Raw genomic sequence first — 14391 nt, forward strand, 5'->3', positions numbered from 1 at the left:
GATTGTTGGTATCAGAAAACCGTTGATACCCACTGCTTTAAGTGGGGACCAACGGTTTTAATTTATTAACATTCTTCAAAATATCTTCTTTTGTGTTTTGCAGAAGAAAGAAAGTCATACAGGTTTAAAATGATAAGAGGGTGAGAAAATGATGACCTTTTTTGGGGGGTAAACTATCCTTTTAAACATTGGTGTGTGTGAACATGAGTATATAAAAGTGTGTTTGTGTTATCTATATGACTAATCTGTGTGTGTTTTTACTCAACCGCTTGCGTAGAGCTCTTTCGTTGTCAATTTATCTTCAGTCGTGACCTTTTCAACCCCACGCATTCATCGTAAAGAGAAAGAAATCAGACATGCAATCAAGCGGTGCGACCCATGAGAGTCCTCAAATCATCACCAAGAACAAAAAAAGACGTAAACGAAAAAAGGGAAAGCGAAAGGCTAACAACACCGTTTACCCTCGCCAACCATTTATAACAAGCACATTATTGCAGTTTTGCCCAGACAACCCATAATTCACAACTCGATTAACATACCAAAAAACTGCACCGAACACAAAGGGCCTGTGGAGACCCGAGTGGTCGCCCGCATGTAAAACATTTGTCATGATTAAATGACAGATCTGAGACCTGGGTTTTGATTGCAGATGATTTGTTGATAGCTTTAGCCAATCAGAGCCAAGAAATGTTAAGACAAATATCAGACAAGCATGAGAAATCGGAAGAAAGAAAGTGAAGGAAAACTAAAATTAGGCCAGGGGCTTTTCATCTGTCTGTCAAACGCCGTGTAAACACATTTGAAAATAAACACGTTGAGCACACCTCAGTAAGTCCGTAAAAGATTTCAAAAGGTTTTATAAATAAAAAAATGCTATGCTGCTCAACGTCTAAACCATTCGAAAGGATTTTTCATTTTTAGAGAGCACAGCGGCGACCCTCTGACAGTCTAAAAATACGCAACACTGGAGACGTCTTAATCTAATATTTCAAACATGAAATGAAACGCGTGAAACAGGCTTTGGCATGATTACAACTAATTGAGTTTGATGTGTCTGAAACAGAATTTGATTGGCGTAAAATGACAAAACTTTCAAACTTCAGCGTACTTAGTCTTCACTTAAAGGAACAGTTCACCCAAAAATGAAAATTCTCTCATTATTTACTCACCCTAACACCATTCCAGATGTTTATGACTTCTTTTCTTCAATTAAACACAAATCACTTTATATTAAAATGCTGTCATCTTCTTTCACGAGATTCAAATTTTAAAAGGGATGGTTCACCCTAAAATATAAATCTATAGTCACCCCCATGTAATTTAGACCAGTATGAACTTCTGCGGAACACAAAAGAAGATATTTTGAAGATTGTTGGTATCAGAAAACCGTTGATACCCACTGCTTTAAGTGGGGACCAACGGTTTTAATTTATTAACATTCTTAAAAATATCTTCTTTTGTGTTTTGCAGAAGAAAGAAAGTCATACAGGTTTAAAATGATAAGAGGGTGAGTAAATGATGACAGAATTTTCATTATGGGTTGAACTATGCATATAAAGCTCAAAAAAGCCCAAACACCATCATTGGAGGAATCCAAATGACTCCAATTGGTAAAAAAATCAGGTTTTCGAGAGAAAACAACACATATTTCAAGATTATTTAGCAAAAATTTAACCAAAATGAGCAATTCAGAGCACTTAATTCAAATATGGCAATAGCATCGATAACTTTAAATCTCATTTACACATCCCTCGTGAGATAAAATCACATGACAAGCAAGAACCAATGAGATTCAAAGTTTTGAGATTTTGTATCACTTGGATGGGTTTATATTAGTTTCGGTTTCACTAAATAAGCACAAATATTAAATGCTGCACCTCTTAAAAGACTGTGATTTTGCTTTTTCATTTTGATATTTATTAACCCACTAAAGAAGATGTATTTTTGGGTGAATTACTCCTTTAAACATCAAAACGGATGCTACTATAGTAAACTATGGTACAGAACTGGTACCTGATACTTCTCTAATAAACAACCAGAAGAGTTTGCCACTGAAATTCTCCATTTGTGCCCTCACCCAGCCTGCCACATAAGAGCCTGTGCACCTGTCCACAGCATTCATTCACAAACACTTTAGAGAAGTCGTGTTTTCTCTGGAGGAGCTTGTCTGTGAAACCCCCTGAGAGCTGCAGTAATGAGAAGAATGGATCGTATTGATGCCCGTGACCCGCGGTCCACCGAGGAATGAAAAGAAACAGCGGCGACTGACAGGCCTCTTCACCCCTCCTGTAAGAATACAATAACACCTTCTCATCCACACCTGAGTCTCCATCATCTCTCACCACCTCTCTGACCTCTTGCCTTTTGTCTTTCGGTCAATGTAGAGCTTTATAAAACCTCATTTGTGTCTCACGCAATGAGACCAAACAGGAAGCAAATCGAGAGTCTCATTGGGAAAATTTGAAAAACATGTTGCGTCTCATTTGCGTATCAACTTTTTCTCCCAAAATAGTTTAGGGAAATTAAAAGCTTTCCTGTAGCTCAGTGGTAAGAGCATTGTGTTAACAAATCTGAGCTCAGTTCGTGACATTGCTGAGATCTCTTCTGAAACTCTATTTGAGACGTTTGTGACTCTTTTTCTTAGGAGAAATATCTGAGAGACGTAAGCGAAAGTTTCCCTTTGCTCTTCATTTGCTTTCATTAATTTCTTCTAATATTAAAAAGATCTCATCTGTGATTTTTCTTTCTTATGACATTGATTGCAAATGAAGCAGGAATGACACAAATCCACTTTAAGTCTTGTGAGCTTTGTAAGAGCAACCTGTGAGAATCAAGATTTCCCTCTGCTTAACTCCACAACCGACCGTGTTCATTAAGTCTTCTGCATGCTGCGTGTAATTCGTTGAACATTGCACTAAGTGCCGCCCACAATCACAGAGGACAGACGGGCTGATATCCGCACGTCTCAGCGGGGTTTAATGACGGAAGGATCGTGCCGCGGCCCAATTTCCTCTCCTGGTTAGACAAACAGATCATGATGACATCTACGCACGTGCAGATGGTTCTGTTCCAGACGTTTATTTATTAATGGGTGCGTGTGTATTTTTATCAGATTGAGCCTGATGGTAGTGCCCTCGATTGAGAAAATAAAATCTGTAGACTTTGATGTTGCCTCCTGGAGTTTGTTTGATGCTGATGATGACCCTGATTTCTTAAAAGAGTGGGTTTCGATCGGTTTTGATTTAGGGCTTTACACTGGCCGTCATGAAGACCTAAATCTGAGTAAATTTAGATGTTTCTCTTTCACAGCTCGGGGGGAATTCATAGACTTCTTAGCTTTTCTTTCATTAACTTTGTCTCAGATGTTTCTGCTAGAATCGCTTAGCTGAAACAGAAACGGATACAAATGAGACAACTATTAAAATACATTAAGAGTATTTTTGGGGACGAGCTGTTCATGTAGATTTTATGAATTTTAGATCAACTTGATGCAATAATATTGACTTTTGATTGTAGACTTGGCAAATCTGAGCTCAGTTTGATACATTGTTGAGACCTCTACTGAAACTAATGGAGGCGTTTATGAGATTTCTGGCTCTTTTTCTCAAGTGATGATATTTGGAAGAATGTCTGTAACCTATCAGTTCTGGGTCACTATTGACTTCCATGGTATGAAACAAAACTACTATGGTAGTCAGTGGTGCCCCAGAATAGCCTGGATGACAAAACCAGTCTCTTGGGTCTATTTTCTGAAATGGAGATTTTTACATCGCATGAAAGCTGAATAAACTAGCTTTCTTTTGATGTATGGTTAGGATAGGACGATATCTGGCGGAGGTACAGCCATTTAAAACTCTTGAATCTAAGGGTGCAAAAAAATCAACATTTTGAGAAAATTGCCTTTGAAGTTATTTATCAGAGGCACTGTAGCAGACCATCCACTCAAAGAAATAACGTTTTCATATATTTATGGAAGACATTTACAGAATATCTTCATGGAACATGATCTTTTCTTAATATCCTAATGATTTTTGGCATAAAAGAAAAATCAATAATTTTGACTCATACAATGTATTTTTGGGTTATACTAAAAATGTTCCCGTACTACTTAAGACTGGTTTTGTAATCCAGGCTCACATATTATTCTAAATAGCTTCTCTTGTGTTCAACAGAGCAATGAAATTGGTACAGTTCTGAAACAACATGAGGGTCAGTAAATTAATTACAGAATTTTCATTTTTGTGTGAACTATCCCTTAAAGCCAAATTTCCGTTCGCTCTCCATTTCATCTCGTTGATGTCAATGACATCTTCTAGTTGGAAAACACTGACTTATCAAACTCCAGTCTTATGTGAACACCATAACAAACCGTAAATGTGCTTTCATTATATGACTCCACAATATTTTAGGGGCCTTAACAGAGCTCACTAACCCCAAAATGATCATTTATAAGGATCAAACATCTTTCTAGCGGCGTGTGTGAAAGCCGCAACGGTTCGGTGTCAGATGTAGTGTGCACGGAGCAAACGGGGTTAAATAAGCTCGCGGGCGAGACGCAGTTGTGTAGCTGACTCTATTGTCTTTGAGGGCGCAGCGAGACAGAGGTTGTTGAGCGCTGCAGGAGACGACTGAGTGAGACTGACAGCCAACTTGATTGCCATTTGTCTCGCCGTGAACTGCTGCCGAGTTTCCGAGAGAGACGGGATGGGAGAGATAGACTTCCAGACGGAGTGGAGGCCAAAGTGCCTCCTCAATATAACAGAAGGAGAATGGGAAAGAAAGTGAAGAGAATTAAAGAGAGGTGATAGAGATGAGTGAGGAGAAAGGATCGCTGGGAATCGGTTAATCCACTCCCAGCATTCAGCAAATCCGTCACAAACCTTTTGGTCTCGTGGAATGCAAAAAGAAATCATAGTGTCCACATCTGAATCTCGAATTGGTTTTGGGCATCAATGATGAGCTATCCCTTTAAAAGTATGAAAAGAGAAAGTAAAAGATGAAGGTGCACCTGTGGGTTCATACCTGTGGGTACCGCGGCATCCATGGAGGGTCTCTCCCAGGTGTTGACTTGCTCCCAGGCGAAGCCATTAGTCCCCAACGCCACGCTGTAGCCGCAATTACTGTAGTGCTCTTCAAACGAACAGCTGCCTGCAGAAACCACACGAGAGGGAAGGGGAGAAGATGGCATATGTCAACATGATTAAGCCACAGAGTACCATCATTACTTCATCTCCACTAAAAACACCATTTTCCACCGCATTAAGCTTTATGCTAGCCGCGAGCTAAGGATTAAAAGGCAGGATGAAATAGCACTAATTAAATGTACTCGGTTTAAGCCATCGTCTTCTAGCATCGTAACCGTGAGCTTTGCCATACTTGGCTTTAGCGGGACAGTACGCGAGTCTGTGATATGTTGTTAATATAGTCACGGCTAATGGGCGGCGAATGAGAAACAATGCACAGCGAGACCCCCTGTCAGCTGTTCAATTCCATTCAAATAGACTTCTTTAGTGCTTTGCACTGTTTGCAGTGTTGCAAAGCAGCTTTCTAGTGGTGGAAATGGCTGAGATTCATGGGGAGGCTATAGTCGGGCACATATTTCATATTTTTAGACCATGGATGGAGAAAATGAAACTTTCAGTGTATAGAAAAGTAGTGTTTAGATGCCATTTCATGTATAAAAGATAAAAATCAGAAACATTTTGATGTAGAACTCCGCCCCCCGTGTCCCCCCTCATTTCCAACCAGAAAACAAATGATGAAAACAGTATAGAAATAAGGTCATAAGGAAATACAAGTATGAATTCTAAAGCAGCCCCCCCGGCCAGGCAGATAGTGCAAAACAATATGCAAACGGTGGTGAGGAACCCAAAACTCCCATCGAGAAAAAAAACCTCAGGGGAACCCAGGCCCAACCAGGGGATTCCAGTTCCCCTCTGGCAAAAGCTGCTGCCTCTGCACAAGCTCATCAGTGCTTGCACAACAAGGCTTAATAAAAATATAAAAATTAAAGATTATCATTAACAATCTAATAGCATTTGAAATGTTGTAGGAAAAACAAAGTTGTCGCGTCCTTTATCCAGCTCTATCCTCTTAGCACTTGTCAGGTCACCGCTTCCCATTCTCAGCTCTGCCATCAGGTCTGGGCATGAACTGCATCCTGCGGTAACCTTGGAACAAAGAGACAAGACTGGCTGAGAGTAGAGTACTGTTCTGCACTCTTTGATGCAACAAGTACATCATTTGTTGTTGGATGTGTTCCTGGTTCCGGTTGATCTAAATAATGCAGCCTAAATCCTCTGAGGATTAATATTATGGAGGTGTAGTGTATGCAAGATTAAAAAGATGAGTCTTTAGTCTAGATTTAAACTGACAGAGTGTGTCTGCCTCCCGGACCGTGCAGGGAAGAATATTCCAAAGTTTAGGCGCTAGATAAGAAAAGGATCTACCACCTGCACTTGATTTTGAAATTCTAGGTATTACCAACTGACAGGACCCCTTAGAGCGTAATGTACGTGGTGGTCTGTAATACAATAGAAGTTCATTCAAATACTGCGGCGCTAGACCATGTAGGGCTTTATAGGTAATAAGCAAGATCTTAAAGTTAATGCGATGCTTTATAGGTAACCAGTGCAAGGTTGACAGAACCGGGGTTATATGCTCATACTTTTTTGTACGTGTAAGAACTCGAGCTGCCGCGTTTTGAACCAGTTGCAGTTTTTGTAATAGGCCCGCAGGGCAACCACCTAGAAGTGCATTACAGTAATCTAGTCTTGATGTCATGAATGCATGAATAATATTATAAAGCAAAACGTATTAATATAGTACATGGATTTTTTTGGCAATTTTTAAATGAGGTTTACAGGTTATGTCAATGAGATATATACAAATATAAATTATAAAATAATATATAATAAATATAAATGAACATTACTAATGGTAAAATTAATTGCGTTTAGAATTGCAATGTTAATCCGAAAATCAAAATGTTTTCATCGTTTATTCACCCTTACACTATATCATTTAAAACATGTGTATGACAAATTAAGATATTTTGAGAAATGTATTTGTAGTTTTCTTTCCATACATTGAAAGTCAACAGGGGCTAATAATATTTTGGTTAACGCCCTTCAAAATATCTTCTTTTGTGTTCTGCAGAAGAGTGAAAAGTCACACAGGTTTGGAATGACACGAGGGTGAGTAAATGATGAAAGAATTTTCATATTGGGCTGAACTATTCCTTTCTATCCTTTTCTCAAACTATCCTTCTACCAAATCTTTGGACGGTGGTGACAATGCGTCAAATAACCTCAGATCCACCAGATTTTCTTTCCCATACGACACAATGTGGAAATTGCTTAAGTGTGTCTTCTTGATAAAAACGCAACTTCAACATGATGAAACGTTTGCCCGCAGCACACTTACATTTACATTACTGCATATTTCAAGGAACGAATATTCATCGCCGTCTTAATTTGCCCTCGTGTATTAAGCTACACAAGAGGATTAAATTGCAACAAATCATTAATTTGCCATAAGCGCTGAAAAAAGACGGATCTTACAATACCGGCAAGAATATCAAACCACATCAAAGATATTCTCAAAGAAATCCCACAAAACCTAAAAAACAACAAATCTAAAATATTCAGACGTTTCCAGGGGGAGCCACTAGATAGGCGAACGAACTAAAGAGGGAAATCATTAAGCAGTCGAAGACGGGGTTTTGTGGAACACGTCGACCCGCTGGGGTTGAGTTAGACAGCTGTGAAAAAGAAGAAATTAGGTCTCGCATCGTTTTTGTAAATCATGGCTCATATCATGGATATGAAGTAAACAGTTATGACACCCAGGCCTATAGTTTCGATCATACAAAAACTGCATTTTGGACGTGGCCAATAATATCAATAGATGTTAAATGTTGCTGCTTTCTTGGCCAAGTCACTATTGGAAACATATTTTTTAACCTGGTTCAATAAAGAATGAAAAACAATCAGGAAAAAATGTGAAGGTATATAAAGTATATGCACATATGTTTGAGTTTTACCCATTTAAAAGATCACCGTTGCATGCAGCATCTTGGAAAACAAATAGAAAAAAAAATGGGCCAATGTGTTATCATCATCTCTGTAAAAACACAACAAAATCTATGAATTACCTATTACAGTACAGTATTATTTTTCACATCAATGTTTATGTTTAAGATGCCCTGATTCTGTTTTTTGATTGTCGTCGATTGTGCATTTAAATGTGCATTATGTGGTACCCCACTTTAAAAAACTACAAATACTAATGAGATTACATTGCACAAACAGACCCTTCCCCACGAATCTAAAACAAGCACAAGTTCTTCATCTCTCCTCTAATTAATTTCACCAACCAATTTGATCCATTATTGATAAGTTACCCCAAAGCAGAGAAGCAACAGCGAGCTCATCATCAGCAGACGTGGCAGCTGAATAAACCCAGACTCAAAATCACAAACATCTGTCTCTACCTCTCTCACAGCTCAATGAGAGGAGAAATATACAGTAGCTGACATACGCCCTGCTGCTGGCACACCGTCAATACGGTGTTTATCAAATCAAGTCCTCCTTGCTGCCCTATCAGGAGACTTTGATGAACTTGGCCATGATGTTTGCCGACAGAAGAGATGAAGATGTGAGATATGGAAGGGATGCGGCAACATCCGCTCGATTGACAGAAGAGTTTGTTTACACTCTGAAGAACAACAGTTGTGTGCATTAAAAGAGATGTATACTGTTTTTATTTTTAGATGCCGAACACAATATTTAAACCCATTATATTCTCATCATCGGCTGACTTTACCATCACGTGGACCGATCAAAATTTTCCATATAAACTCAATGTTTCAAACTACAGTTTTCTTCCCCCTTTTAATATCTTAAGTTAATAGACATTGACTTCGCTTTCATTTTTAGGAGTTTAATCGCATTAGACAAATAAGGACCATATGCAGTGTTTCTCAAGGTCTTCACCAGCGCCATTTCTAAATGAAAAGACAAATGCTGGGTTTGAAACTAAAGCGATTATGTCCACGTCGGTAAGCGCAGATAATAGCTCAAACATCTTCCTTTATAGGCCTACGGCAGTCAAGTGCTGCATGTAATATCATCATCTTGATCTAGTTTCTATTTTCATCTGTGTGAAAGTAACGTGTTAAATTACATTTATTATGATAATTAACATTCAATTGAATTGAATTCAAGTCATTTCTACCATACAGATGAGTTTCGTTCCCATTATTTTCACCACTGTACAAAAGTTTAGCATCACTTATTGATACTATTTTGTAATTTGAACATTTCGTACACTCTTCAAAACTATGAAAAAATGTAAAACTAAACTAAATTGGAATTATGCTAAATGACAGAAAAGATCCTCTGTGTTTTTTCAGATCTCAAATACTGCAAAGAAAACAAATTCACCTTTAAGCAGTACAACAGTAATATTTGTACATGTGTTTAGGAAAAGTTTTTTTAAGCGATAACCTCGGTTTTCATGTGTCTTGTCATGCGGTCAGTCTTTCACATTGCTGTTGGAGGGTTTTTTCACTCCTAAGTTTTGATTTTGTTCAAATTCTACAAACACTAATACTGTAATGGCCACAATAAATCCAGAAATGCTCATTATAATTTGGAGTGGTCTCTTAATAAAAAATTGTATTATTATATACATCCACCTTTTTTGTAAATATTACAGAAAGCAACAGACAGCTGTTGTGATCACAGCGTTCCAGAGCGGAAAGCTCCACTCCTCCTCCAGCGAGCCGAACAACTCCAATCAGATCAAGCAGGAGCACGAACCAGGAGCAAGCGGGCCAATTTAATCCACAAGGTGTGCACATACACACCCAAACATACACAAAAGCGTTTAGTACACACACACCTCGAGAGAAACCCAGCATGGCTTGTCGCTCTGAATTAGTCAAGAGTGGCCTGACGCGGCCTTACAATGCGCCAGGAAACTCCACATCACACGCTTGCTTGTTTCCTGTCTTCCGACACCTACTAGAACACAAAAAGACACACACACACTCTCTACCAGGCTTGTCACTCATTCATTTTAGAAAGCTCCTTTAACCCGAGCTAATGCCGCTGTTTCCACCTCACCTGCTGCCTTTAACCTCGTCGGCTCGGGCCACCGAATCCAATGTGCTCAACAAATCTGTCCCATCTATCATCGGTGTTACAGGTGCAGCCATGCCCGCTTGACGGACATTGATTTCCCAGTTTCATTTACAACAGAAGGGACAGCGCAAATCCTTAGCGGGGGAGACAAACTGGCCGTCCACCCACGTGACGGCAGTTATTTACCACCCTCCCCGACGCCAACTTCCTAATTGTTCAAACTCATTCATACGTCCCCATATACCAGATGCATTTCATTTAGTACACACAACACCCACACAAAGACAGCAGGACTCGGGTCATCCAACAACAGACATTCACACATTTTCCATCGCGAGTGGGAAGTGTGTGCAGCTCGAGTAGGTTTTCGCGCCTTCAAAATGCTACGTGGATTACGGGGCTCGATACCCCTGTGGATCCACACGTAGCCCGACTCGCTAAAATCACATTTTACACCTTCGGTTGCAACACTTTGGAGTTAAATATCAGCATTAGAAAAGCAGGGTTCAATCGGATGCCAGATCACGTTCCCCCTGCGGAGCAAGAGAAAATGTAACAAGCTATTGGCAACATTTTTATTTCTTATTTGGAGTCTTTTGTTAATTGTAACTGGCATGAATTAACCACGTGCCATATGTTCACCAACAGAACTTGAAAGTTGACTCAGCTGAAATGTGGCATCAAAGACTTCTCAGGACTTGCTTTGTTCTGAACCTTGAACCTCTGGAATGAGTCTCGGTACAGACGCAGGATTTATACGGATATTATTCTTACTTTTCTTGCTTTACTGCAAAAGCCTGTGTTAAATCCCTTCCTCGGATTGTCTTTAGAAGAAACTGCATTTGATGTCCAGTTTTACTCTATAATAAATTTGACACATAAGGGACGCGGGGATCTGCAAAATTTTAAAGATAAACTGCTTTTAGATGGTCCAAAACTATACCAAAGTTCTGTTACTGTTGCAGGTCGGCTTAAACCTCAGCCATTTTTGGAGGATCTATTTACAGAAATGCAATATAATATACATAACTCAGGGTTTTTCCTGTCTCAAAAAAAGGCGTAGCCGTCCTTAACTTGAACACACACACATGTGTAGGCCTAACGTAACTTAACATTTTAAAACATAAAAATTTGATGAAAATGACTGTTATTATGTTAAATAATTTAATTTAATTTAACCAAACAGAACACTTTTTATCCTTTTCTGCTAACTATTCTACTAACCCACAATGGTCAACTAAATTAACCAGTCTTACTAAATGAGCAAAGCTCATTCACATCCTTAGTTCGCTTGTGGTTTACTGCGCTTTGAATGATTCACTGATCTTTCATATTCGCTAGTGACTGAAAAGTTTCAACAGTTCAAATGAATCGGTTCAAATTATTAGTTTGCATTGTGGGTTGGGTCATACTGGCTAACTCGCTGTGAACAATACTATGTATAACGCTGATTCATACAATGATGTTCGCCACGTTAAATTAAGAAACCTTGAACGTTCTTGGATGCATACAAACTATATTCACCTGAACAGCAGTGAAACAGCTCCTATTAGCTCTTTTTCTGCGAATCTTCAGCGCCTTACTGGGCTAATAACAAGACAGTGCCTTTTTTTGCGGCATAATCCTCAACTGCATTTACAAATGAGAGTCTGTTGAAAACATGCAGTGTTTAATGTGAAGAAACCCAACATAATTTTGCAGAGAGACAGAGGCGGCAAGAAATTTGACGGAGGTGGCCGCCTCCAATTTTCTCTATGGTAAAAACCCTGATAACTAGACCCTTGCATGGAATTCACCATGTTGTTTCTACAGTAATCCTAAATGGACTAACTGCTCTATGGAGCGTGTTTCATAAATTCGAAGCGAAAACATGACAACATCATAATTCTGTGTCAGCAACCACACTGCTTTGAAAAAAGGAGGGGAGAGGGTGAAGTGAGCCATTGGTTGCAATTCGCAATCTCACCACTAGATGCTGCTACATTTGACCTTTAAAGCTGAAACTCATTTAAGCACTACTGCTAATAATATTTGCAAAAATAATCTGTTCCCTATCCCTGTGACGTTGTATTTAGTGTAAGATACAACCTTTTCTCCCTGCATTTCTGGAGGTCCCCCCGCAGACAGAGAGACTCGCTGCTTCACACGGTGTCCTTGGAAGTTAATTATTTTTCCCTCCGCAGAGGCCAACGGAGGGAAACGGCTAAATTCACACAGGAGCAGGTAGACCTGCCTCGCCAGGTAGCACACCTCAGGAGACTCGACCCTCTCTCTCTCTCTCTGATTAAAAATGACAAATGTTCCAGCGCTGCACTTTAGGTCTTAAAAAATTTGCTAATAAAAATTATATGCTGCCACAAACTGCCTGTCCTGCAGTTTTTCTTCCCTTAAAAAATGATTACTAGAGAAATGAAAGCTCGTTCGGGCAGTAAAACGCGTCTGCGTTTGCAACTCTAAACAACTGTTTCTGCTGCTCTGGATGGGTCATAAATAAAAATGTCCTCCTGGTTGTCCCGGAGAAGACACAGTGAGGACATTTGGACGAACACAGATACCTCATGAGTGTTATATAGTGGATTTGTTTAAATAACGTGATATATGCTATTAAAGATGTATGCATGTAAATACATACTTTTCATAACATTTTGAAGTATAAAACCTAAATTATGTAAATTTACATGGATGTTTTACATCACTTCAAGACAGAAAACACATTTTCAGATCAAAATTCTCATTATTCTAATACACCTCAATGTTTGCGTTAGAGTTAGTTAGCATAAACGAAAACTCAAAAGTTCTCCGTCACAGTAATATCAATTTGGGGGTGCGGAGGTGTTTTATTGTCATGAGAATAATTTCACCATGTAATGACCTTCATAAACTAGGTCAGGTCATGATATAAACATCCTTTATGCCGAACATACCGTTTGTGATCAGCATCATATTGCGAAATTGACACTTTTAGAGATTCTACTGGCATTTAAAGAAGTGAGTCTGTGTGTGCGGTCCATCATCCAAACCCATGCAGTCAGCAGAGAGACATTCACACAAACACACACCCACATTTACACAGAAGCTTTGATATGTTAGTGCATCACCATCCATCTCTGTCTACTGCGAACAGCTCAATTGCCATCACTTGCTCATATGCACCCACACTCACACGCGTGCACACACACATACGCCAGAGGAATACACGCTTCAAAGAGCTGTTAAACTCTCCATTTAAGACTTCTCAGCCCAGGAGGTAAAGGTTATTCAGGATCTTACGCTTTTCTCACGCAAACATAGTTTCACTTGCTCTGTCTTTTAAGAAACAAATGGAGCTGTTAATCTTCACAAAGGTGAGAAATTGAGTTGAACGCGGCGTACTCTGTCTGTTCATACCGTGTTTAATAGTGGCCAGGTATTAAGACAAAACTATTGTATGTGTGTTACAACCAAAGAAATAGCTAAAATTACGTTGTTAAGCTGTCCAATGACAATAAAGGTGTTCTATTCCCATACTAACACATTTATTTGTTAATAAGTTTGCCTCTTGCAACTATCGACCAATAAGGTTGTATGGACCAACAGAGATGACGACACCAAATACAATTAATGTTGTGAATAGCTTATGACCAATACAAATGCTCATATTATAAATCAACAGGGTTGACTTGCATTAAAAAGCCTTTGTACTACATTTGGACTAAAAAGTAAGAAATTACACTTTATAATATACAGACATTACTCTCTAAAATCTCTATTGAACACTCTCTTTTTTAACCCTTCAGCGTTCAACTAATAGCATGAATACTAAACAATAATAAACTGCACAAATCAGTAAAACCATAAAATTTCATGTCCAATATACAAGAAATAATGGAACTGTTACATTAACCACCGCAGTTTGTTAGGTTTTGTTAGTCTCCGTCCTGTATGCTCAGGGTCACTTGTGACTCTTGGGAAATTTTGTTCCGGGGACATTTTCATAACGTGCGAAACATGTTCGACAAAACATCAGTGTAAAAAAAGACAAAAGTGGCATGCAGCGGCATGATCGAAGCTCTAAAAGACAGGAGGGACGTGAAAATATTGAGAGCGTTTTAGGAGGAACACTAAAAGCATTGTCAGAGTGCACTTTAAAGTGCCCTTCCGTTCGGGTTCGAATAGAACACGCTCATTTGAAATCCTCACGGCGCTCAGGCTGTCAAAAACCCCAGAGTGTAAAATATCAGAGGGGCAGAAAAGGAAAGTTCAA

General features: G+C 39.1%; 1 protein-coding gene across 13 annotated transcripts in view; it reads right to left on the reverse strand.

The window, feature by feature from the left end:
- ptprt (protein tyrosine phosphatase receptor type T) overlaps positions 1-14391 on the reverse strand; it is a 198911-nt gene that overhangs the window by 155232 nt on the left and 29288 nt on the right. For all 13 annotated transcript variants that reach the window (XM_056750549.1, XM_056750548.1, XM_056750550.1 and 10 more), the window contains exon 2: positions 5023-5144. In XM_056750549.1, coding sequence (XP_056606527.1) covers positions 5023-5144 — 122 coding nt within the window. The remainder of the gene's footprint in view (positions 1-5022; positions 5145-14391) is intronic.

This window comes from Triplophysa dalaica, chromosome 6 (assembly GCF_015846415.1).
Source record: "Triplophysa dalaica isolate WHDGS20190420 chromosome 6, ASM1584641v1, whole genome shotgun sequence".
NCBI lineage: Eukaryota > Metazoa > Chordata > Actinopteri > Cypriniformes > Nemacheilidae > Triplophysa > Triplophysa dalaica.